General features: G+C 43.1%; 2 protein-coding genes and 1 long non-coding RNA gene across 10 annotated transcripts; 1 reads left to right on the top strand and 2 right to left on the bottom strand.

The window, feature by feature from the left end:
* Positions 1–2,496: 2,496 nt before the first annotated feature.
* Positions 2,497–4,188, bottom strand: LOC121745394. Its single transcript, XR_006038815.1, has 6 exons — positions 4,017–4,188; positions 3,859–3,937; positions 3,489–3,579; positions 3,318–3,396; positions 3,114–3,229; positions 2,497–2,755 (listed from the first exon to the last, which is right to left on the bottom strand). It is a non-coding gene; the product is annotated as an uncharacterized LOC121745394 (long non-coding RNA).
* Positions 4,189–13,238: 9,050 nt separating this feature from the next.
* On the bottom strand, positions 13,239–18,578 carry LOC121745393 (gamma aminobutyrate transaminase 3, chloroplastic). Of its 3 annotated transcripts, XM_042139275.1 has the most exons (14): positions 18,426–18,578; positions 17,139–17,272; positions 16,909–16,993; positions 16,754–16,826; positions 16,493–16,590; positions 16,321–16,413; positions 16,165–16,238; positions 16,044–16,082; positions 15,864–15,952; positions 15,702–15,778; positions 15,531–15,605; positions 15,290–15,421; positions 15,137–15,207; positions 13,239–13,282 (listed from the first exon to the last, which is right to left on the bottom strand). In XM_042139275.1, exons 1-13 carry the CDS (start codon positions 18,465–18,467, stop codon positions 15,157–15,159), a joined length of 1,062 nt encoding a protein of 353 aa, XP_041995209.1. In that variant the 5' UTR covers positions 18,468–18,578; the 3' UTR covers positions 13,239–13,282; positions 15,137–15,156. The 3 variants fall into 3 exon arrangements, with proteins under 3 accessions (XP_041995209.1, XP_041995208.1, XP_041995211.1); XM_042139274.1 differs by lacking the exon at positions 13,239–13,282 and having other exon boundaries at positions 15,036–15,207; XM_042139277.1 differs by lacking the exon at positions 13,239–13,282 and having other exon boundaries at positions 15,036–15,207; positions 18,393–18,526.
* A 1,764-nt stretch (positions 18,579–20,342) lies between these two features.
* Positions 20,343–25,158, top strand: LOC121744443 (protein FAR-RED ELONGATED HYPOCOTYL 3-like). 6 transcript variants are annotated; one of them, XM_042137982.1, is made up of 9 exons: positions 20,343–20,518; positions 21,525–23,735; positions 23,808–23,864; positions 24,040–24,108; positions 24,200–24,262; positions 24,333–24,401; positions 24,481–24,528; positions 24,617–24,704; positions 24,789–25,158. In XM_042137982.1, exons 2-8 carry the CDS (start codon positions 21,567–21,569, stop codon positions 24,671–24,673), a joined length of 2,532 nt encoding a protein of 843 aa, XP_041993916.1. In that variant the 5' UTR covers positions 20,343–20,518; positions 21,525–21,566; the 3' UTR covers positions 24,674–24,704; positions 24,789–25,158. The 6 variants fall into 6 exon arrangements, with proteins under 6 accessions (XP_041993916.1, XP_041993917.1, XP_041993912.1 ...); XM_042137983.1 differs by having other exon boundaries at positions 24,617–24,708; XM_042137978.1 differs by having other exon boundaries at positions 24,614–24,704.
* Positions 25,159–26,428: the final 1,270 nt, after the last annotated feature.

Genomic DNA, 26,428 nt, shown 5'->3' with positions numbered 1-26,428 from the left:
AACGGACAATACACATCGGGTACATCTCCTGCCGCGGGTATGGGTTCTGCACAAGCCTCATCTGGAGCTTGAGCTGGAGCTGGGTCTGGAACTGGATCTGGAGCTGAAGCTGGAGCTGACTCTTGCAATTGGGTGTCGGTGTCAGCGGCGGCCATGAACAATTCATGAGTAATGTCCTCAATGATTGGCATGAAATCATTGTCTACCCGTATGTCTGGCTGTGGCTGACTACCACGGTCCAAAACTGGTCGGTACACATCTTCATTTGCAAATGATCCTGGCCCGGCCGAATCTGGTTGGTGTACTACATATTCAGCCTCAGTCGTCGGTCCAGCGACATCGACAGTCGGATTGGAAGGGTCAGCAGGTGGAGATCTAACTACATCCTCAGTCTCAGTCGTCGGTTCAGCGACGTCGACAATCGGATTGGAATGGTCAGTAGGTGGAGATCTAACTACATCCTGCAAAGTGCATTATCACAAATGCATGACTAAATTACAAACGACAATAAAAATCACAAACGAGGTACTAAATCATTATGTAAATCACACATGTCAATACCTCTTGTACGTGTGCATGAGAGTCTCCACCTCCAACTTCTGCTTCTCCGACAGAGCCAACTAGACATATTTTTTCTGCAACAAATTCCATGTCGTATATTGATACTTCTCCAACCTCAGAAACCGGTGCTTCAAGGGATACGGCTTCAAATGCTTTCGCCAAATTTTGCCTGGCTACCTCGTCGGCCATCTTTCTCTGAGCACGATCATCTTCTAAACTTTTCGTCAGATATTCCTCGAACTCAACATCCCTAGCATACCAGCAAATCATTAAAGGCTCATGCCGTTGCCCTTGAAACTGAGACCGTTGCCTCCTCTTCGGTATAGGCTTTTGCCTTTGCACATTCGGTGTGGCTTCCTCAATCTCTTCAATGATGACTCTGGGGGGTTTACAAGCCCTTAAATTAAGAAGCTCTTGCGCCTCATCCTTCATTTTTTTCAGTATGGCTTGAGCCCGGGTTATCTCCACAACGTAGATGTGAACTAACTTTGTCGTTGTAGACGCCACTTTGAGGAAATCCTGCAGATGTGTTTCCTCGACAATGGGAAACAACGGGCCTCCGATTAAAACCCCTATGCACTCATGACTGTACTTCGGATCACAGTAATAGAACTCACATATAATCTTCCTATCATACTTCAGCTTTAGTACCATGCTCGAGAGGTCTATAAGCTGGAATTTTTCTATGTTACAGAGATCGAAGTACGTCAATTGCCCACCAACATACTTTTTCGCATCATTCATACTGAAGAATGAACCTCCATGATGGAAAGCAATTGAAAATCTTCCAGGTGCATCCCCTATTAAGGCGGACAATAAGCGCACAGAACAAATCACTCAAAAATAAATACACAACGAAAATACATTTGTGGAGCCTGAATAACAAAATCAGTATCCGGATGAGCAAAAATATATTCACACAAAATCGATTTTGTAAGAGTAAATCACAACCAGAGTATTAAAAGTTCACTTACTGTATTCATCCTCTGGGACGAAAAACTCCAGGTCAGGATCTCGGATATCCCAGGTTTCTTCTTCCACATCTATGATCACTGGTGGTGGTCGGCGGTATGGTGGCGGTGGCGGGGGTGTGGGTTTGCTTCGACGGCGTGACGACGATTCACCGCGCTTCCGTTTAGGCGCCATTCATGCAAGATAGTTTTCAGAGCGGGGAGAGTGCAGATACAATGAAGATGAAAACAATGTTGAGAATTGTTGGGTTTCACAATGGTTATAATTTTAGGCGGGAGTGGGAAAACTTGCTATTTTGTTAGACTTTTAGGCGGGTAGACGATGGAAGGCCGAAAAAATGGTATGTGAAATTTTTGAAACTTATTTCATAATTCACACAAGGTGTCCTGAATACGTGGCCGCCATCGTGTGGAATGGTCGTTTGAACTGCCACTGTAGCACCATCATTACTGAGACACATCTGACGTGCGGCCCGTCAAATCAGGCAGTGTGGCAGGTGGGATACAGGGCCGCCAATGCAGACCTGATATGACAATAAAGCCCTTTTAGGGCTGAAGGGCATTTTGGTCCGAAAAAACCTTATTTGTGATTATGGTTTAGGTCAAAGGCATGTGGCGATATTTTTTTTAGTCAGAGGTCTGGAGTGAAACTTTTGAAAAGGTCAGGGTTATTTTATGCAGTTCACTCTATTATTATTGACCAAAAATGAAATCATAAATTTAATATAATACGACGTGTTCCTCCACTTACAAATTAAAGCGACATCATTTTGATAAGTAAATTAATCCATACCAGCTCCAATCTTAAAGTTCGAAAAATAAGGAAAAATTAATAATTTAGTAAATTTTAATTAGATTTTAAAGCTGATATGAAAATCAATATTGAACGAAAATTAAGAAATTTATAAGAATTACCCTTTTCATTTATTTTGAAGTATAATTCTGTTGTATGAACAAATAGTAGTAACAAAATTAAGCACAACTCATTTATTTATATTTCACATAATTAGTAGAAGCTCAAAAATTAGCAATTAAAGGACTAACTGAAATTCCATAGCATCACATAAATCTGCTTATTATTTCCAAACACCATATTCAATTTTCAAAGCTTTCACCATTATCAACATTTCATTTCAACCATCAACTAGTTATTTCCTCTGAGATTTCAGCTCTTCCACCCTTTCTTCTGTCGCTTTGAGAGCTTCCCCAAATATCTCTACCAGCTGCAAAAATGAAGCAAAATTCCAATCTTTACTATAAAATTTGGAACAAAATATAAATTGCAGATTGCTTCAAAAACTGCATATTTCATATATGCAAAAAATGTCTATCATGACATTATTTAGAAAAAAATGCAATTTAAACGAGTGTAAGCTTCCGAAAAGAAGCAGTTCATCACAAAGGCGCATTTTATAGCACGAAACAAAGAACGATCATATCATGATAAGTTTTCGGAAAAATTGCACCACAAGCACGAGCATAAGCTTCCGAAAAGTAGCAGTTCGTTACTAAAGCGCGTTTTATAGCACAAATGAAGCACATAGGTGTGTATCAAGAGAGAAGGGAAAGGTAGAGAAAGACCTTGTCAACTTCTTGAGGCGTGATGATATATGGAGGAGACATCATGATATTGTCTCCAGCAACACGTATTAACATTCCCCGTTTCTCACACTGTGCTGAAAAATAAGCCGCGACACCTGAGATTTAATATACGAGGTGAGAACGTAGTACTGCAAAATAGACATAAGATAACAGTTACAAAACGAAAAACATGAGATAGTATACCCCACTCGGCAGGAAAAGGATCGTTGGGTGATTTGTTATCCGTGAATTCCACCCCAAGAATCAGTCCCGTCCCACGTATCTTCAGGATAAGGGACGTACGTCAGTGATGAGCAAGCAGATGCCATGACATACATAAATATCGAGTAAACAAACAGAAATGTGTAATCTTACCTCACCAATAATGGGACTATCCGAAAACGCTTTCACACCTTCTTGAAATCTAGGGGCTATTTTGTTTACTTGCTCAACTATATTTCTCTCCCTGCAGCATTTTGACAAATAACATTAACAAGTTGTCTACGAAAAGATTTCAAAAAAATCGTTTTGCCTCAATCTTTCGCACGAATTTTAGAATGTGGTAATATACTATACTTTCTTTTTGCAATTACCTAACGTACATCGCTTCATATGTAGAATGGCATATTAGGGTACACACAAACAAAATTTACAGATGTTGCAATTGGAAATAAAGTGGCCCTGAAACGGTTGAGCATTTGTATAAATGAAAATCGGTTTTAAGTGGAGAAGATGAAGAACATACTTATAGATCTTGAGTGTTTCCAATGCAACAGCACATGCTACGGGATGTCCGGAGTAAGTAAATCCATGGGAGAAAGAACCTTCAAATAGAGAACCAGGTCAATGCATTAAGTTCGAGTATATGAATATTTTCGAACGATCAAGTAAATTTTAACGAACCAAGTTTACTGCTCTGAGAATGTATGACATCGGAGATTTCGGGGCTGATGGGGTGCGTACTAAACAAGCCCAACAGCAATGACGGCCCATCAGCCCAAAGCCCAAGGAAGAGTATGAGTTCGGCATTACCAAAGAGTTCGGCCTCAGCCTACAGCTCGGTAAAAGCCAACCTATCAAGCTCTGCTCTCAGGTCGGCATCAAGCTCTACTCTCAGATCGGCAACCAAAGCAGGAGTATGAGTTCGGCATTACCAAAGAGTTCGGCCTCAGCCTACAGCTCGGTAAAAGCCATCCAATCAAGCTCTGCTCTCAGGTCGGCATCAAGCTCTACTCTCAGATCGGCAACCAAAGCAGTTCGGTCTCAGTATTCGACCGAACAAGGAGTTAGTGGACCCATACAGGATGTCCAACACACCCACTACCACGTGGTGTCAACTCAGGCCACGATCGTAGGCCATGACCTACGCTACATCCACGATCTTAGGCCATGACCTACACGACATCCACGACTTAGGGTGGTGATGCAAGCCACGATCTTAGTTCAAGATATAAATAGAACTTAGATCAGATAGAAGAGGGTTAAGCTCTCTAGAGATAAAACACCATATAGCAAATAGCAAGTTGGTATTTGTAAGCTGTGGAAAACAGATCAAGCAATAAAATCTTGCCCTCCCTTTTTCCCGTGGACGTAGATTTACTTCAGTAAATCGAACCACGTAAATTCTTTGTGTCATAATCTTCATTCTCTACCAGCATTTACTAACGTCAGAAATTCGCGGATCCATCACTGGCGCCGTCTGTGGGAAGCAGAGAACAAAATTTGTGATAAAGCGAATTTTTGATCCATTTTTTTCCACCCAAAAAATGCATACCAGATCGCAGAGTACCCGTATTCCTGCCCGTGAGAACCAGGAGGAAGCCAATCCATCCCATAGGTCTGGAAAACAGCCTAGGGATAAATCCACCACCAGTTCTCATGGCGAAGGAACAGGCCGCTCCAAAAATCGTCCCACTGAGTCTTCCCAGCAGCCTGATTTGAATGAGGCTGTCAAGCTGTTCTTGGCTGAGAAGCAGGATGAGTTCTTAGCCTTCCTGCAAAAGAGCCAAGAGCCGAAGACGAAAGCGGAGGATTCTCCTTCCTCATCCAGACATGAAAGTCACTACCGCAGTAGTGCCGTGTCTTCCAGGAAGAAGAATCCTCAACCCCGACATATTCCTGCTCTTCCTCGGTACCGGAATCACAGGAGAACTCAATCTCCTCCATACCGACGAGATATCGGATTCGCCGTGTACGGAGCACTGAAGACTCCGTTCTCGGACGACATCACCCGAACTCCCCTACCACAGAACTACCGAACTCCGTCGATGACTTACGACGGGCTCGTGGACCCTCACGATTTCTTGGGGCGCTATCAGTATAACATGGCGAACCAGGGTCTCAACGAGGTCCACATGTGCAAGCTGTTTCCCGAGCTGCTCATCGGGAACGCAAGAAGGTGGTTCGATAGCCTCCCCCAGGGCAGCATCAGATCTTACCGAGATCTAATGGATGCCTTCCACAGGAGGTTCTTTCAGAAAGCGGAAGCCCGAATCACTTCGGCTCAGCTGCTTTCCATTCGTCAAGGTCGCGACGAAAAAATCAGCGACTTTATGACAAGATTCCACAAGGAATGCCTGCAAGTAGACGATCTCAACGATCTGCTTGTCATCTCGGCATTCCAAAATGGAATCCTGCCCGGAGCTCTCTATAGGAAGCTCGTTGAGTGCGGTCCGCAGACAGCTCAGGAAATGTGGGACATTGCGGACCAGTACTCCCGGGCCGATGAGGCAGACCGTCGTAAACGGTCGTTAGACAGCTCATCGTCCCGAGGAGACAGGAGGAAGCCCGATCATAGCGATCAGGGACATCCTCGCCGAACTCCTTTTGGCGATCAGGGACATCCTCGCCGAACTCCTTTTGAAAGGATTCAAAGGACTCCGGTGCAAGACAGATTGGGACCCCGTCTCAATCCCGAGAAGCCGCCCGCTCAGTTCGTACCGCTGAACAAGCCGAGAGCGGAAATTTTCGAACTACACTCTGACCTGTTCGAAAAGCCAAAGCGGATGACGAAATCTGCCGCGCGCCGACCCCAGGATAACTACTGCTCCTACCATCAAGACCACGGTCACGATACCGAGGAGTGCAGAAACTTGGCTGCAGGTATCGATGTTCTTGTGAGGGCAGGGACATTGAAAAAATACCAAAGCAAGCAGTCAAAGAAGAATAAGAAGCAGAGAGGTGCGAACTGCGCTCCTCAGGATCCGAAAAGGCAGCCGGATCCCGAAGACGATGACGAGCCGCAATATGATGGAGTAATCCTGACTATTGACGCTCTCCCTGCCGGGAAGACCAAGTCGTCCCTGAAGTCAGAGCGCAGAGGCTCCAATCGAGAAGAGCCAACGCATAAAAGGCTGAAGCAGGACGAAGTGATTACGTTCTCGGATGCTGATCCCGTCCCGGCCATCTCTCCTCACCAAGACGCCATTGTCATCCAAGCCGGAGTGGCAAACAAACTGATCCACAGGGTGTTTGTGGATACAGGAGCGTCAGTCAGCATTCTTTTTAAAGAGTGCTTCGACAAACTAGAAGTGGACCCAGCTCGGCTCAGCCCGGCTCCGCTTCCCCTGAAGAGCTTCGCCCAGGAGGACACCCGCCCTGAAGGTATTATCAGCCTTCCGATCACGGTGGGGAAAGCGCCTACTAGCTCCAGTACGATGATTGAGTTTTTCGTGGTGAAAGCTCGGTCCCCGTACAACGTCATCCTGGGAAGAGACTGGCTCAACACAGTTCGGGCCATTTGCTCCACTTATCACCTCACCATCAAGATCCCTACTAAAGGAGGGATAGCGGTCATCCGAGGTGACCAAAAGAGAGCAAAGGAATGTCTGCAAATTGCGCTTAGAAGTGCCGAGCAGTCAGATCGGCACCACCAAGCATAGCAATCACAGCAGCCGGAGTCAGAGGCAATGACCGAAGTCATACCGGAGCCGAATTCGATGACAGTTCAGCTGTACGAAGACGATCCATCCAGAACGGTTAAGATCGGCTTCGCGGGAACGCCTCTACTTCGGGAAAAAACCATCCAGCTCCTCAAGGAGTACAAAGACGTCTTTGCATGGTCTCCGTTGGACATGACCGGAGTGCCCCCCGAGGTAATCACTCATCGTTTAAATATTGATCCTTCGGTCCGGCCGATAAAACAGAAGCAAAGACTCTTTGCAGCAGAACGAAGTCAAGTCATCCATGACGAAGTCCGTCAATTATTGAAGGCGGATGTGTTATTCGAAGTGAAGTATCCTTCGTGGGTGGCCAATCCTGTCATGATCAAGAAAAAGGAAGGAGGATGGCGGATGTGCATAGATTTCACCGATCTAAATAAGCACTGTCCCAAAGATTGCTATCCCCTTCCGAACATAGATAAAAAAGTAGAAGCTCTGATAGGCTTTGAAATTTTTTGTTTTCTTGATCTATACAAAGGATACCATCAGGTTTTAATGGATGAGATTGACGCTTCAAAAACGGCCTTCATTACTGATTTCGGCATTTTCGCTTATAAAAAGATGCCATTCGGTTTAAAGAATGCCGGAGCCACTTATCAAAGGATGGTAGACAAGCTTTTTCGGCACCTGATTGGAAAGGAGGTCGAAGTGTATGTTGACGATATAGTCGTCAAGAGCAAAAGCACCTCGGAGTACGAGCACAACCTCAAGTCCACTCTCAACGTGCTCAAGAAAGCCAACCTCAAACTTAATCCCCAAAAGTGTACCTTTTTGGTAGATTCGGGAAAGTTTCTGGGTTGTTGGGTTTCAAAAGACGGACTCAAGGCAAACCCCTCAAAAGTTCAAGTCGTTCAGAACATGGCAATGCCGAAGTCCATACATGACGTGCAAAGGCTAACCGGATGTCTAGCCGCACTGAGTCGATTCCTTTCCCAAGCAGCCGAAAAGCAACTGCCGTTCTTCAAGGTGTTGAAAAAGGCACCAAAGTTCGAGTGGGGAGCCGAGCAGAAAAAGGCCTTTGACGAGCTCAAAAGTTATCTAGCCGAGCTTCCTATTCTCTCTGCTCCAACCGAAGCCGAAGTAATATTCTTATACTTAGCGGCATCGGATCAAACCATCAGCGCGGTACTTGTTCGAGAAGAAGGCCTAAAGCAGCTTCCCATCTACTTTACAAGCCGAGCATTAAGAGGTCCAGAAACCAGGTATCAACCACTGGAAAAGATTGCTCTGGCATTAGTAAATGCAGCAAGGAGACTGCGGCCATACTTCTATGCTCACAAGGTATGCGTCTTAACTGATCTGCCACTTCGGCAAGTGTTGACCAAACCAGAAGCATCAGGCAGAATCGCCAAGTGGGCTATAGAGTTGGGAGAGCACACAATTGAATATCTACCTCGGAAAGCCATCAAGGGACAAGCCTTGGCAGATTTTCTTGCAGAAGCGAAGTTCGATCGAGCAATTCCTATTATTGCCGAACAGAAGAATTCTGCCAATGCCGAACTAGCACAGCCCTTGGAATCCGAAGTAGAGCCGCCGGACTGCTGGAGCGGATTCGTAGATGGAGCTTCAAACAAGATGGGAAGTGGAGCTGGTATTTTACTTGTCGCTCCCGACGGACACGAGGTAACCTACTCACTTCGTTTCCTATTCCCCACTACTAATAATGAAGCCGAGTACGAAGCCCTCCTGGCCGGACTCCAGTTAGCGCAAAGTCTGCTCGTCAAATCTCTCAAAGTCCATTGTGATTCACAAGTCATAGTAAATCACATGTTGGGTACAAGTGAAGCTCGTGACGAGAGAATGAAGAAGTATTTGGACAAAGCGCGAAGCATCAGCCGAAGTTTCTCCTATTTTCGGATAATCCGCATTCCTAGAGCGGAAAATAGCCGAGCAGATACCTTAAGTAAGTTGGCCTCAGATCCGAGCTCAAAGGCGGAAGAATTAATGCATCGAAGCATTGATGAAGCCGAGGTACATTCAGTATCCAGCTCGCCGAACTGGATGACGCCGATCTTGCAGTATCTGGATCAAGGACAATTGCCCGAGGATAAGAGAGAAGCTCGGAAGATCACGTGCCGAGCACTTCGGTACGAACTTCATGAAGGAGTCCTCTTTAGAAAGTCTTACCTCCAGCCGTTATTGCGGTGCGTAGGACCAGAAGAGACGGACTACATCCTCAGAGAAGTTCATGAAGGATCGTGCGGTAGCCACATCGGAGCCAGAGCTTTAGCTAAAAAAGTTCTGAGATGGGGATATTATTGGCCAACCATGGTACAAGAGGCAGTGCAGCTCGTCAAGAAGTGTACGAAGTGCCAAATTCATGCAAATGTCCCAAGGATGCCGCAGACCGATCTATACACTATGCAAAGCCCTTGGCCTTTCATGCAATGGGGCATAGACATAGTGGGACCACTTCCTCAAGCTCCTCGGCAAATGAAATTCCTTATCGTTGCCGTAGACTACTTCACGAAGTGGGTGGAGGCTGAACCATTAGCTACGATAACGAGCTCAAAGGCATTGGACTTCGTCTGGAAGAACATAGTGTGCCGATTTGGCATACCCCACATCCTCATCTCGGATAATGGGACTCAGTTCACCGACAAGACGTTCAAGAATTGGTGCCAAGAGCTGAACATTCAACAGCGGTTCACTTCGGTCTCCCATCCCCAAGCAAACGGACAAACGGAAGTAACGAACCGGATTCTGGTGAAAGGGTTAAAAGCTCGGTTAGAACAAGCCAAAGGACAATGGGTAGAAAATCTCCCTCAAGTCCTATGGTCCTACCGAACTACGCCCAAAACCTCCAACGGTGAAACTCCGTATAGTCTGGTGTACGGCACTGAAGCCGTAATTCCGGTGGAGATCGGCGTACCCAGTCCCCGAACTCTAAATTTCTCCTCAGAAATGAATGACGACGGACTGAGAGCAGAACTGGATCTCGCCGAAGAAAGAAGAGAATTGGCGTGCATAAAAGCAGCCAAGTATAAGGAGCAAGTAGCCCGGTATTATAACCAAAGGGTGAAAAAGCTTCAATTTCAAGTGGGAGATCTCGTCTTGAGAAACAACGAGGTAAGCCGAGCAGAAAAGCTGGGCAAACTCGAACCCACATGGGAGGGTCCATATCGGGTGTCAGAAGTCCTCGGCAAAGGGTCTTATAAATTGACTCACATGTCAGGAGAACAAGTACCCCGAACATGGCACGTCTCCAACCTCAAGAAGTTCCACTTGTAAGAGACAAAGTCCGGTCAGTCCGTCTCGTGTCTAGTTCGGTCATAGGGGTATGTGTTTTTATTTGTTTGTTTTTTACTTGTACCGTTTACTTGTCGTTTTAAAAAAAGGTTTAAAGTTTTTTTCCTTCGTCTTTTTCATTTTTTCTCTATGTGTTTTGTCTCTATGTGCTTGTCGTCTCTTACAAATGGTACCAAGGTATATCGTTCTTTAAAGACTGATCCCCTTTTTAGATCGATTATTAAAGACTATTGTGAGTCCAAGCTTCTAAGGAGGATATAAGACCACAATTCAGCTTAACAAGCAGTCCGTCTGAAACGAACTGCAATAAGCAAACGATTGTGAGTCCAAGCTTCCAAGGAGGATACAAGACCGCAATTCAGCTTAACAAGCACTTCGTCTGAAACGAACTGCAATAAGGGAAAGTCCGATCCACGCGATAAACCTCGCCGAATTAGGACGACCAAGTTCGGTCAAAGAAGTTTACCTCATAAGACCGGGGACGACCACGTCTAGTCAAAGAGGTTTACTGCATAAGACCACTTCGGTTAACTGGGAAAGTCCGATCCACGCGATAAAACTCGCCGAATTAGGACAAGGGAAAGTTCGATCCCGGCGACAAATCGCCAAATTAGAACACAAACCAAGTCCGGTCAAAGATGTTTATTTCATCAGACCAAAGACGAGTCCGGTCAAAGATGTTTATTTCATCAGACCAAAGACGAGTCCGGTCAAAGAAGTTTACTTCATAAGACCAAGGACCAAGTCCGGTCAAAGAAGTTTACTTCATAAGACCGAGGACAAGTACGATGAAATTTTTTCGCTAAGCTGTAAATACAGTGTTAGAAGCGAAAACAAAATTTCATTTTTCAAATCTTGTTCGGCATACAACTCCGCTACCCTACAAAATGGCGTTACGCTATTACAAAGGACTATTCTACTGTCCAGGGTTGCTGAAGTTAAGCCACCTATCTGCAAAATCCTCTGGAAGCCGAGTTCGGTTGTTCCGAGCAGATGAAGAATAAGCAGGTCGACGAGATGCTATCCTCGACCCAACGCCTCTTCCCCGAGCCCGAGAAGTCCTAACACCTCGGCGATGAAGAGTCTCTGCAATAATCATCTGCTGATCTTGCTCGCTCATAGTCACAACTCCTCGGCGAATTTCAGTCCGTCCCTGCCTTGACGATTCCGGTTGCTCCTGAGCCCGTTCTCGTCTTGACGTTTCCGGCTGTTCCGGAGTTCGTTGTTGACTGGGAGTAGGATTTTGAACAAGGGAACCAGAGGTTTGATCTGGAGTGCGAGCATCTGTTGGCGCGATATGCCGAAGGAATCTTTCTATGGAGGGGCGCCGAGAAAGAACAATGTTGTACCGAGAAGCCCAACGCCGCAGTGATGTCACAACTTGTTGGCAAGCCGGGCTCTCCAGCACATTGTTCATACGGAGTACATGATATTCCTCCCACAGTTCGTCAACTCGACTCTGAACATCTGATATGGTCATTCCCCCGCGCACACGGATGTAATCCTCATACGCAGTCCTCTCAGCAATGGCCGTATTCAGCTCGGCCTCCAGATCTTTCTTATCGGACTCTAAGTCCTTGATATCGGCCTCCAGCTTCACTAAACGAGCCAGAAGCTCGTCATTCTTCGTCTGATCGGCTATAGCTCTTCTCTCAGCTTCGTCCAAAGCCGAAGAGTACAGCCGTTTCCAGTGAAGTATCTCCATCTCCTTGGGTACAAAGCAGCTATATTAGTTCGGCAGCTGTACCGAGCAGATAGTAAAATACAACAGGAATAAAGGCGAGTACGAAAAGCTATACGAAGACAAGTGTAGAGAATTTTTCATTCACAAGGAAAATTTTACACTAGGAGGGCATCAAGGCCATTTTACAAGGAAGAAACTAGACTAAGAGAAGGGAGACGAAATCATACTCCGCCAGCTTCGTCTCCGGCTCCTTGGTCTGGTTCAGCTTCTTTCTCCTGAACTACCTCAGCCTCGGCCTCGCATCCTGCCGGCCTCGCCTCCGCCTCCTGATCGGCCTCCTTCTCCGGATGCCCGGCCCGCTCGACTTCGGCCTCCAGCTCCAGCGGCTCGGCCTCACCCTCTCCGTTGTAAGTCGAAGCGGGTGAAACGGGTCCCACGGAGGCAAAGATAGCCTCCAGGTTCTCGTCCCGATCAGCTCGACAACTCCGGACTCGGTCTGCAGAAAGCAGGACCGAGGATGAAGCGAGCTCCTCAAGGAGCGGCAGATTCTGAAGCCGAGCTGCTATCTCTCGGCTGTACAGAGGCAGCACGACGTCGGCCCCCTGCTCGCCCTTATCGGCAATTAGCCTTACCAGGCTACCGACAAAGGCCGAGAACTGGCTGCTCAAAAAGAGTTTCTCCGTGTAAACACGGAGAGCCTCCCCTTGGGCAACCACGGCAGCAGCGTCCCTCCGTTTCGTCTGCTCCCGCTGGATGACGAGCTGGTTTTTGGCAAACTGAGCTTCATCCTGGGCCGAAATCCTAGCAGCTCTGGCCTTCTCAAAGTTAGCCTCAGCCTGTTCGGCCCGATGACAAGCAGCCGCCAACTTCCTCTGCATCTCAGCATAGTCATTGGACGCTTTGGAGAGTTCGACGGCAACGAGCTTGGAGAGCATATCGTTCCTCTGAAAATGAATAAAGAAAAAAGTCAACAAAGGGACCACAAAAAATACAGGAAAAAAGCAAGGCCAGAAAATCAAGAAGAGAATTCACCTCGGCGAAGTCCGTGGGCCATAAAAACGGCTCACAGATATGTTCCGAAGGAGGCGCCAAGACCACGTCTTTCTCTGGCGCTCTCGGGGGCTTCTGGGCCTTCCCCCTCCCCTTTGCCGAAGTTGACTCCGGCTTCTTCGAATCCGAAGAGGTTTTTTGCCTTTTCGGAGTCCTCTCGGCATCAGACGCCGAGCTGGTGGTTTTCGGCCTCTCCGGCTCCTTGGACTCCGAAGATTTTCGGGTAGCCTTGTTCAGCATGAACACTGCCAAAAAGCAAGAAAGCAAGGTTAGTTTTCTTCGTTAAAGCAGTAGAACATAAAGGTAAAGAGAAATCCTCACCCTCGGCCTCTTCGTCCGAAGACGAGATGTCGAACACGACGTCGCCCTTGACGAGCTCAGACTCCGTGTATTGTTTCCTAACTATGGGAATCTTGTTGAGCTCGTCATCGAGCTCGGCCAATGGTTCTAACCGAGGGTGAGGAATCACGGACTTCGGCCCTCTCCAGGGGAAGCCCGGAGCCGCTGTCCTATTATAAAAAAAGAAGCGGTTTTGCCATTTCGGCCACTTGGTTTTGCAGAATGCCCTAAAAGGCTGTAAGGGGATCAAGTAAAACCAAGATCCCTTCCTTTTAAATTGGAAAAAATTAAGGATTGCCCGCAGAGACAGATCCTTATCTAACCTACGGAGTTCGGCAGCAAAAGCCGACAAGTGCCTCCAAGAATTCGGAGTCACCTGACCTAAAGGGAGTTGAAAAAAATCAAGAAGCTCTACAAAAGGTGGGGGAAGAGGGAAACGAAGCCCGCATTCTAAGCAGGCTTCGTAAACGGTGGCATAACCCTCCGGCGGGTCGTTAGCCCTATGATCATCGTCGGGAACCACCGCCTTCCCCCCAGGAAAAGAGTATTTTTCGTAAAGGGATATCACAGTATCCTTACTCAAGATACTGTGAAAATACTCTACGGTCTTCTCCCCGGATTCTTTCCGGCTAGAAGACCCCTTACCCCCTATTCTACCGCTACCAGACTCAGACGAAGAAGAAGCAGACATGGTTCTTACTCTTTGAAAGTTTGAAGAAATCCTGAGGAAATTTTTGAAAGCGGAAGGAAATTTTTCACGCAAAAGATAGAGAGTGCAGAAGAAGCCAATAGCAAAGGTGTTCAAATGATGAAGAAAGGCGGAATTTATCAGATTTGGAAAAGATTTCAAATCATCGCACCGTTTCATATCCCACCTTTTCAGGATTCGACGGCCGGATTTTACTGTCGCATTTAATGCCGCATTTAATGCAGTCACGCGCAGGGCACGTCCCCTGACTTCAGCCTTCCCCTTACCCTTTTCCAGAATGCCGAAGTGACTCGCTTCGCCGAAGTGATTCACTTCGCTTTTCGGGGGGGGTAGTGATGGGGTGCGTACTAAACAAGCCCAACAGCAATGACGGCCCATCAGCCCAAAGCCCAAGGAAGAGTATGAGTTCGGCATTACCAAAGAGTTCGGCCTCAGCCTACAGCTCGGTAAAAGCCAACCTATCAAGCTCTGCTCTCAGGTCGGCATCAAGCTCTACTCTCAGATCGGCAACCAAAGCAGGAGTATGAGTTCGGCATTACCAAAGAGTTCGGCCTCAGCCTACAGCTCGGTAAAAGCCATCCAATCAAGCTCTGCTCTCAGGTCGGCATCAAGCTCTACTCTCAGATCGGCAACCAAAGCAGTTCGGTCTCAGTATTCGACCGAACAAGGAGTTAGTGGACCCATACAGGATGTCCAACACACCCACTACCACGTGGTGTCAACTCAGGCCACGATCGTAGGCCATGACCTACGCTACATCCACGATCTTAGGCCATGACCTACACGACATCCACGACTTAGGGTGGTGATGCAAGCCACGATCTTAGTTCAAGATATAAATAGAACTTAGATCAGATAGAAGAGGGTTAAGCTCTCTAGAGATAAAACACCATATAGCAAATAGCAAGTTGGTATTTGTAAGCTGTGGAAAACAGATCAAGCAATAAAATCTTGCCCTCCCTTTTTCCCGTGGACGTAGATTTACTTCAGTAAATCGAACCACGTAAATTCTTTGTGTCATAATCTTCATTCTCTACCAGCATTTACTAACGTCAGAAATTCGCGGATCCATCAGGGGCTGACAAGAATAGCTCCAATAGGTAGGTATGCAGAAGAGAGAGCCTGTACAATATCGAGAGCCAGCCATAATAAGCGAATACAGAACTAGGAAATACTTCTAACACAATTTTGTCATGACACGAACCTTTGCTATGGAGACCAGATCAGGTTTGATTCCGTACTTATCACAGCCAAACATCGTCCCGAGCCTTCCAAATGCACATATTACCTCATCAGCAATCAAAAGAATATCGTACTTCTTTAAGACTGCTTGAACCTGCAAATTTGCAAAACAAGTAGACATCATTGCTTACATATTTATGGTAGATTCAAGTATAACATAGCATGTATCCCGGGCCACAATTTTGTGAAAAAAAAAATCTCACCTTTTCGAAGTACGTTGCAGGAGGAAGTATAACTCCGCCAGCACCCAGAATCGGTTCTGCTATGAATGCAGCAATCTGAAGAAAATAAATTAGTCAAACTTTGTTGTAGTAAATTATGGCAGAAAATGGAAAATCAGTGATATGATGTTGATATCTAATACTATGAGTTACCGTGTCGGGTCCTTCTTTGAGGATAAGGTTTTCCAAATTCTTGGCCAACCTGGTCGAGAATTCCTCCTCCGATTCACCTGGAAAGCATTCTTCGGTTCTTCAGATAACGTGGCGTACGAAATGGCATATTATATGGTAATTAGTATAGTAGAGTTTCCCGACCTTGTTGGTGGAAGCGCCAATAATGAGGGCAGTCGGTATGTAAAATAAACGGAGCCGGTAGATCAAATTTCTGGTGCAGAGCAGGCAAACTGTCAGACACGGTTACCTTGTTCAGTTAACGGTTCTCACTGCATACAAATGATGGTTATATTTGTGAAAGCTCGAGGGAAACAAACATACCCGGAGAGACTGGCTGCTATAAGCGTCGAACCATGGTATCTGCCATTAGAGAAGGAGGTGTCAATGGAAAAGAAAGCTCATAGTGAGTGTATCATAGCAATGATTGAAATGGAATCCTTACGATTTTGATCGAGCAATGAACTTCTTCTTGTCCAGTCTCCCGAGGGCATTATTGTAATACCAAACCAACTTCACCTGCAAGACCAGGAAAAGCATAAAAGTATAGTAAACTATCAAGAAAGATGGACACGAAAGTCGAGCCCAAGAAGATCAAAACCTGGGTATCGTTGGCTTCCGATCCACTGTTCGTGAAGAAGGCCTTAGCCATTTTTCTAGCCGTGAATATCTCCAATAGCTCACTCGCTAGATCCTGCATTCATAGAGAAATCCAAATGATGGTGTCCTGAATCTATGCTTCCGGCTTCCAGAAAGGGAGGAAGTCGTCTTACCAAAGCGGGTTTTGTGGTACGGTTCCAAAAGGAGTGATAAAACGGCAAGGTGTTTAGTTGTTTCACTGCAGCTTCAACAAGACGAGGCTCGTTGCCACCTACAAGAACACCAGAGCATGCATACAGTGAAATTCACGACGATTGCTGATATATAACATAATGGATTTCAAGTGCACAAAAAGTTTTAATACAGAACAATAATCGAGTAGCAGCTACAAAATAGTTTAAATAGTCGGGTATGAAATGGGAGTGTGTGAGTACCAAGACAAGTGGACCATAGACCAGCAAGAGCATCAAGATACTTTTTTCCGTTAACATCATACACGTAGGACCCCTAAATCAAAAAAGAAAAATAATCATAACTAAAAGTTGGAAATCTTATGAATGAAACTGAAATGTCGAGAGAGCTTCAGTACCTCTGACTTTGCGATTACTAGAGGGTTCACGTCTGCAGACTGCCATCCAGCCGTAAAGGGAGCTAGCATATCATGCCCCTTAAAGCTAAGAATGGAAAGAGTTAATAATTTTAACTGGCAATTTCATGAAGAATCATCTTCATGCCATGGCTATTCTTTATGGCTATGAATAGAAAAAAACGAAGGGGTAAATGCAAAGAAACTAGTAAAGAAAAGAAAAGGGCGCATACTCTTTCTCATTAGGTGATGGAAGATCCTCCTGAGCAGATGCTTCTGAACCATATGATTTCGCAGCTGTGAAAGCCCGAACCAAATCATTCTGCAAGATTTTACGTGCTGAAACATCTTTTACATTGCAGCCAGCCTGTTTTAATCCAGGTTAAACGTTAGAAACCAAGTTTAAAGCCATCAAGGCAATGAATTTTCTGGTCCAATTCCAAAAATCCCAATCTATGGTGCATTTTTAGTTTCCGAAGGTAAAAAAATCATATTATACCACACAAAACATCAACTCAGAGATGTAAATTGCAATCTCGGGCGTGCTGTTATTGTTAATTGGGACTGTTAGAGCCCAAATCATTCACCAAAATAGGTCCACAACTCACTCAATGCATTAACTAGAAAGTAAACCGAGTCACTCAAGCTTTTACTTGTTGGCCTTAGGAAAAAAAAGACGCAACTCTTCTCGAACTTAGACATAGAGAGCAAAACGAGGCTTCAAAGACAGGGAAACAGTATTAAACATCCAATTTAGGAAACATTCCAAGGATGCAGCAAGCCTGACACAAATGAACTACTATATGAACTAAGAACAATTGACATTAAGGTCGTTTTTAAGAGTAGCCGCCCATCCAAGCACTAGAACTTCGGGCTACACTCAATCCACATAAACTCAGTCTCTCATTGTCAATATACAAGCACTACTAGTTACGAATTAGTTGATTTTATTGTTTCGTTTCGTCTTGAATCTTGACCAATGTATCATTTGAGACATTGAATGAGCTACAAATACACAAACTAAGATCAAAATAAAACAGAATACCACAACAGAATCTTCAATCCCAAAACATATTTCATTAGTATGAAATCTGATAAGTAAAAAGTTTTCCAAGAAACAAGAAAAATGTAAAATCTATTCATTCACCACTTCTTACTGCATAACATTAAGGTATTCACCAAATCAATCAAGAAAGTAAAAAAGATTGAATTTTTTATCCACCATAGAAGTCAATCTTACCCCCAACCACCCCCACCCCACCCCACCCCACCCAAAAATTATGATATTTTAGCACCCTAATTAATGAAAAAATAAGTTAAATTAGACACCTCCAGCAAAGAATCTGTCTCCATGGAGCGGGAAGAAACAAAATTCAAATACAGTAAAATACATCAAGAATCAACATGAAAAGACAAAAAAATTGAAAACAGAAAGACTAAATACAAATTAGCATGCAATACATGTAGATAGATACACCTCTACATACAAGAAAAAATCAATCTTGAAGTGGGATTGGAACCTGGGTGGCGTTTCTTAGAGTTGTTTGAAGTAGGCGATACATTTCTTAGGCAAAAATTAATACTATGAGGTTGGGCAAAGCATGCAGACAAAAGAGAGCACTAGGAAGAGTGTGTGTGAGAGAGAGGGAGAGGTGGTGTTTTATTAAAATGGGTGATCTTGATATGGACAATGACAAGTACAGAAGTTCCACATAAAAATGCTATCACAATGGTATCACGTCCAGATTCAGTATTGGCTGAAATCGTGTGGAATTTTCTCTTGCTTCCTTTAGATAATTTTTTCATTTATTTAATTCCATTAGTACTTGAAATTCCATGTTCTAGGGATTGTGATAGTATACTCTATTCTTCTCTTATTAATTGTAATTGAAACGTTTTTTTGTCACTAAATGACTCAATTAATCTGGGATAGTCGAAATATACATGGTCCTTTTCTATTGTATTTATTTATCTTATATCGTATGCTATAAACATGAGGTCACATACCATTTAACTATGCTAGATAATGTTGTCATTCTATTCTTTTTTGGAGATAGAGGTCAGAGTTGTGAGTTTGGATAATGTTACTTTTGAATTTCTACGAAATTAAATTAATTAGATGTATAGTTACGGTATTCCATATTTATGGAGTCATCCATAATTATACATGGGTAATTAAATGTATACCACGTAATTGAAAAATAGTACTTCCTTCGTCCCCAATATGCGTCACACTTTGACCCGACACGAGTTTTAAGAAATGTAATAAAAATGAGTTGAAAAATATGAGTAAAAATGAGTTAGTGGAATGTGAGATGGTTACTGGTAAAACAGAAGTATGACAATTAATATGAGACAAACCAAAATGAAAAATTAGGACACGGGGATGGAGGGAATATGTAAAAGATATACTTTTGCTCCGTTAGAAAAAGATTCTGCAAATAATTTTCATAAGAGAAGCAATAAATTCCCAAAATATATGGATGGGTATCAAGCCTCTAGTTCTATTTTTTTTCTTTAAGGAAATTATTTCCACATATAATTGATTAATGTGGGGTATGTATTTAAGGATATTATTTCCACAAATAATTATTGAAAGTAACAATAAAGCTTACATCAAATAATATGACATCTCCTTTTTCTTGAGTGGAGACACGTCCAGTTCAAATTAGGTCTAATCTATTTTGACGTCACTCTAACATTTTAGATTTTTGATGTGGTTAAATAGTTATGAATCTGTTTTATGAAATAATGTAGTATTAATGAAACTTTACTTGGATACAGTTATAGCTTCTTGTATTTTCAATGGGTTAGTAGCAAATAAAATGAAATTTACATGAGATACACTCAAAAATATTTCATTTCTTTTTATATTGATTTTATCTACTCTACAAAATATAATGATTACATGGGAGCAATAGCCCATTAGTGGATTAAGTGATTCTTACAGCTTCGTACCTTCAACACAATTATTTTTAGTTCTCAAGAAAAAACTACTATATGTATATGTTTCCATAGAATTAAGGGTCTTATTATTAATTTTTCCGAACAATTACACATTTTGTTTGTCATACTTAAACACTCACATATGGCATCGCAGATCATTAAAATGACATGCTTACACTCCGTAGATTGCATAGTATAAAAGCACGAAACGTTTCTAGTGGCTTAATTACACTTACGCACAAAATATTTCACTGATGTTTTAAATTACTAGTAAAATAAGTTTTAAGTTCGTATAAATGATACAAAATCTTTTATTAGTGTTTCAAGTAAACATTTCTTCTTTAATTATTATATTAATTATTGTATAAACTTAAATGTTTTATATAAAATTAAAATTAGAATAAAATATTTTGTATGTATGTTTAATTATCCCAAATAAATAATTGCAATATGTGGAGTAATAAAAGTGTGCTGTGGCATGGAGAAGAGAGGCACGCGCTAGAGAGAGAAAAGGGCAGAGCGAGTGAGAGAGAGTGTTGAAGGAGAGCGAGTGGCAATCACAAATCGAGAGAACCCTAATCTCCAAATTTGGGGAAAAACATCGTCGACTCGCCCAAACCCTCGCGTGGATTTGCAGCTCTGAAGATTTCTACTATAAAAATCGCAGGTAATCACCACTCTCCACCTCCATAACGACTTTTTCCCTCCACCCTCCCTCTATTTCTCCCTCCCTTTCTCTTCAGCTCAAACAATTCGACAATTCGTTGCCTTTTCTTGCTTAATGATCAATCTAAAAAACCGCAAAAACTTCCCCTGATTTCCAGCTCAAATTCATGCCGCCTTTTAGCTTTATCTCCTTGTCTTACTTTTTCTTTTTTCGAAAATTGATTTTGCCTGAACGTAGTGTTTTTCTCGTTTGTTCATTCTCTTGTGCTGTTTCTTTTCGCAAAATGTGGTGAAAATTTTATAATGTACTATCTAGGCTTGTTGGCTCTTGCTTCTTTTGTGCTTGGAGCTAAAAGCTGCCTATTTTTAACATGTTGTCAATAGCTAGCTACCCGATGTTAGTGTTGGTCGGTGATGGTTATGTTGGTAGTGATAGCACTATTATCAATACAGAGCTGGTTTGTTCGGACGTGGAAGTGGTGAGGGTAGGGGCCTTAGGGTTTACAGAGGAAGGCAAATTGTATGAGGAGAAGGCTAAGAATGAGTTAATGGGATTCAGTTATTTAGATTTATGCAGTTTCTGTATGGAATTCCTGTGTTTTTGAGTCATTGGTGTATCATGATGTGCTGAATTGAATTGCAGTGACATTCTTGATACTGAGCTAAATCACTTACTGTAATCTATCCTCTTCTGTAAATTTTAACATACTATCTTCTTTAAGTTTCTGCCCTTGTAAAAGATGTACTCTGGTACGTGCTTTTCCACCTTCTACTTACCGCCTTGTATATGCCCGTGTGCATAACGGTGAATGTGGTGGCTATTTCTTGCGTCCAGTGACAAAGGGGAGCATGAGAAATCATCGAATAAAGCACAATCTAACTTCTTATCTGATATATATTGCTCCTTTTCTTTTTTTCTTGTGGCAGTGAACTGAAAAATAAATGCAGAACATTATCAAAGCTCTTATAATGCTCTACATAGCTCAAAATCATGTTTAATTTTACAGGTCACTAGACAACAGCTTATTGCAGGAAAACAGGTTGTTTTTATGGATATAGATCTTAGGTTGCCTTCTGGAGAGCATGATAAGGATTTAGAAGAGCCTAATGGAATTGTTAATATGCTAGATGGGGAAGAGAAGCCCCTTAATGTAGATGGAGTGGGTGAGAGTATGGGAGAGGAGGACAAGTTGCACATTGAAGATGTTGATGATGTGAACTCTCCCTTACCCGATATAGATTTTAAAGATCTGACGATTCTTGAGCCACTTCCTGGTATGGAATTTGAGTCTCACGGGGACGCCTATGCTTTCTATCAGGAATATGCTAGATCCGTGGGATTTAATACTGCAATTCAGAATAGCCGCCGTTCAAAAACATCAAGGGAATTCATCGATGCAAAATATGCATGTTCTAGATATGGAACAAAGCGTGAGTATGAGAAATCTTTGAACCGTCCACGCAGTAGACAAGGAACCAATCAGGATTCAGAGAATGCTACAGGTCGTCGAGCATGTTCCAAGACAGATTGTAAAGCAAGTATGCATGTTAAGAGAAGGTCCGACGGGAAATGGATAATCCATAGATTTGAGAAAGAGCATAACCACGAACTTTTACCTGCCCAAGCTGTAAGTGAACAGACCAGAAGGATGTATGCTGCAATGGCTAGACAGTTCGCTGAATATAAAAGTGCAGTCGGTCTTAAACATGAATCCAGAGGCCAATTTGAAAAGGGCAGGAGTATGGCAATGGATGCAGTGGAGGCGAGTGCTATGCTTGAGTTTTTTGTCCATATGCAGACTCTAAATTCAAACTTCTTTTATGCAGTGGATGTTGGTGACGATCAACGCCTGAAGAGTCTATTTTGGATTGATGCCAAAAGCAGGCATGATTATCCTAATTTCAGTGATGTCGTGTCTTTTGATACCAGCTATATCCGAAACAAGTATAAAATGCCTTTAGCTCTTTTTGTTGGGGTCAATCAGCACTATCAGTTCATGCTACTCGGATGTGCTTTGCTTTCTGAAGAAAACATGGCGACATATTCATGGGTCATGAGAATGTGGTTGAAGGCTATGGGTGGCCAGGCTCCGAAAATTATACTCACTGAGCAAGAACTGGTTTTCAAGTCTGTTATTTCAGATGTTTTTCCATCCACTCTTCATTTTTTCTCCTTGTGGCATGTAGTGGGAAAGATTTCAGAAACATTGAATAGTGTAATCAAACAGAACGAAAACTTCATATCTAAATTCGAAAAATGCATTTATAGGTCTTGGACAGAGGAGGAGTTTGAAAAGAGGTGGCTCAAGCTGGTGGATAGATTTGAACTAAAAGACAATGAGTTGATCCAGTCATTGTATGAAGATCACAAAATGTGGGTGCCTAACTTTACTAAAGATGGATTTTTTGCTGGTATGTCAACAGGTCAACGGTCAGATAGTGTGAATTCTTTCTTTGACAAGTATGTACATAAGAAAACAACTGTGCAAGAGTTCGTAAAACAATATGATGCCATTCTGCAAGATAGGTATGAAGAGGAAGCAAAGGCCTCTTCTGATACATGGAATAAGCAGCCTGCTTTGAAGTCCCCTTCACCATTCGAGAAGCATGTAGCTAGCCTTTATACTCTTTCTGTATTGAGGAAATTTCAAGTTGAGGTATTGGGTGCTGTAGCATGTATACCTAAGAAAGAGGAACAGGTTGATGCAGTGGTCACTTTCAAAGTACAAGATTATGAGAGGAATCAAGAATTTATTGTCACATTGAACGAGTTGAAATCTGAAGTGTCCTGCATATGCCGCTTATTTGAACTGAAAGGTTTCCTTTGTAGACATGCAATGATAGTTCTTCAAATCTGTGGCATCTCGACAATACCTTCACAATATATTTTGAAACGGTGGACCAAAGACGCCAAGAGCAGATACTCGATGGGGGAAGGGTCTGAGCAGGTGCACTCAAGGCTGCAGCAATATAATGATCTTTGTCAAAGGGCTATGAAATTTGGTGAAGAAGGATCATTATCACAAGAGAGTTACAATCTGTCTCTTCGTGCACTTGATGAAGCTTTTGAGAACTGTTTGAATGCCAACTACTCCAGTAAGAATCTTCTAGAAGCTGGACCTTCTGCTTCCCCGGGTATTTTGTGCATAGAAGATGGCACTCAAAGTGGGAGTTTGGGCAAGACAAATAAGAAGAAGAATACAACTAAGAAGAGAAAGGTTTGTCTTGAATCAAATACATATTCTTTTATGTTTTCTATATCTTTAAGTCATGCATTATCTGCATTGCAGGTTAACATGGAGCCAGATGTTATTACAGCTGGCACGGCAGATAGCTTACAACAAATTGTACGTCAATGTTGTTGCGTGCTCATTTTTTCTGTAGAAATGTTTCTTACTTGAGATATGCCTAAAATAAATCTTGTGCAAACATGAGATTTTGTATTGTTGCTTCTTGTTAATGCTTAGGAAAAACCGAGTTCTCGACCTGTAAGCCTAAATCAGTCATTGTTTTAATGCTTAGGAAAAACTGAGTTCTCGACCTGTAAATCTGGATGGATTTTTTGGTCATCATCAAGGTGCTCCGGGAATGGTAAGAAACATACCTTCAATTATACATGAAAAAGTACACAAGTTCTAATTGTCTCACTGTAACTTGGTTTCCCTCTATTTGAATGGCACAGCTGAACTTAATGGGTCCCACACGTGATAGTTACTTTGGGAACCAACCAGCCATTCAGGGACTAGTACGTCCTCTAATCACATCTATTAACTCTTTCTAGTAATAATGGAATCTGAAGTTATTACCTTCTTTAGGGCCAGCTGAACTCCATTGCACCTACCCACGATGGCTACTATGGCACTCAGCCCACAATGCCTGGAATGGTAACTTTCTTTGTCGTGTAGCTTTTTCCTTTTCCCATTGCTTCGATAATTCGTTCTGATTTTGTGGTCATCCTTGAAGGGGCATATGGAGTTTTTCCGCCCTACAAATTTCGGCTATGGCATCCGGGTTAGTTCATGGGATTGTTAGGTTTACTTCAAATGTTTCTGTAATTTCACCAATCCAGGGCTTACTTATATATTGTTGTCCATAGCAGGATGATCCGAATGTGAGATCAACACAGCTGCACGACAACGCACCAAGACACGCTTGAGAAGTTCTTTTTCTCTCCGTTAATGGTATTGGTAGGTAATGATGTTTCGTAGCTCGAGCTTTACCCTTCATACTCAAGCATTGGTATCGTCTGATACATAAACACCTTCGTACAGAAGCACAGCCAGCTTTACCTTTCAGACTGCTTGTTGTATGTGTGCCAAATGGGAGCGTCTCTTGATTTAAATGTATAGTAAGTGAGCATAGACTGTGCAGCAGCGTTCAGTTTCGTTGTCTCGTCGCTGTAAACGGTCGCTCGCCGCAATGAGTGCTGCGCCGTGTTGTAGCGATAGTAGCAAGCTGTATTTTTAGTTAATTTCCGGTAAATCTAGGATTCATGTGAAGAAGAGAGCGTTGTTGAGTTGGTATTTGCTTAGTTTTATGGTTATGTTTGTTGTGATAAACACTAAATATCTATCTATATTTCATATCTAAAATAAAATAACCAAATTCGAAGGTCCTTTATAATCGATTCAGTTCATGTAAGGGCAAAACTTTCGATTTAAGTGTAGTCCAAATAAACAATCAAAGTATAGGGATTTATGAATGTGTATTGCCTGAAAATAAATCATTATTTTTAGATAATATACTCCCTCCGTCTCCAATAATTTGTCACCATTTGAGCTGACACGAGTTTTAAGAAATGAAATAGAAAATGAGTTAAAAAAGTTAATGGAACGGGAATCCTATTTTTATACTATGAAGTATTAATTTTATAATAAAATGTCAATAAAAATAATTTAATGGAATATATGGTTCACTATTAAAAATGATAAAAAAAATAAAGATAGACAAATTTTTTGGAATATATAAAAATAGAAATAAATGACAGATATAAGGGTGGGAGTGAGTAATGAATTATCATAAGACTAATATGGTCAGCCAAAATAGACATATTTATTTGAATGAATGCGTATAATTTAAAAATAATTAGACCATCCACTACGCGTCTCGTCGGCGTCTCGCGTCCCGTCCCGGAGAGACGGGACCCCGGCGTGACGCGTTGCAGCTCACCGTCCCGTCCCGCGCCGTCCCGCGTCTCGTCCCGCGTCGCGTCCCGTCGAGCCACGAGACGGGCTGTCTCGCCACGTGCCTAAGCGACGTGGCGTGACCCGGAGTCGTGCGTGACGCCCACTCGCCGGCCCGCGAGTGGGCGTCGTCACGTGCTGACGCAATAAATATTTTTTTTTAAAATTCGAATTTTTAAAAAAATAAAAAAAAATAAAAGAAAAAAAAAATTGTAACGGTAATAATACTGTTTTTTTGTTTTTTGTTTTTAATTTTTTTTATTTTTAATTAATTTTTTTACTCTATAAATACTCCTAAACTCATCCTCATTTCACACACAACTACACATCTATTCTTCCTATCATCTAAATTTTCTCTCAAATTTTCTCTCAAATTTTCATATAACAACTCAAGATGTCCGGCGACGGCGACGGCGACGGCAACTACGACGGTTCCGGCTCCGGCGGGTGGGATCTCAACGCGTTCGGCGATTGGGAGACCATGATCAACACATTGGGCGGTTCCGGTTCGTCAACGCTGGGGACCCAGGGTTCGGCGACGCCAGGGGAGTACCAACCACCCAATTTTGACCTTGATGCATATGTCCGTCCCTCCGCCCCGCGGTATTCGCAGGGATTATCCCAGATCCGGGAGGATTTTCCCGTTGATCCCACGCCGGGAGTAGGCCGAGGCAGTGGAGGTGGCCGAGGCGGTGGAGGTGGCCGAGGCGGTGTACAACCCCAGGCGG

The sequence above is a fragment of the Salvia splendens genome, chromosome 8 (assembly GCF_004379255.2).
Source record: "Salvia splendens isolate huo1 chromosome 8, SspV2, whole genome shotgun sequence".
In the NCBI taxonomy this organism is placed as follows: Eukaryota; Viridiplantae; Streptophyta; class Magnoliopsida; order Lamiales; family Lamiaceae; genus Salvia; species Salvia splendens.
Note: the sequence above shows the minus strand (reverse complement) of the source record. Positions and strands in the feature narration are given on the sequence as shown.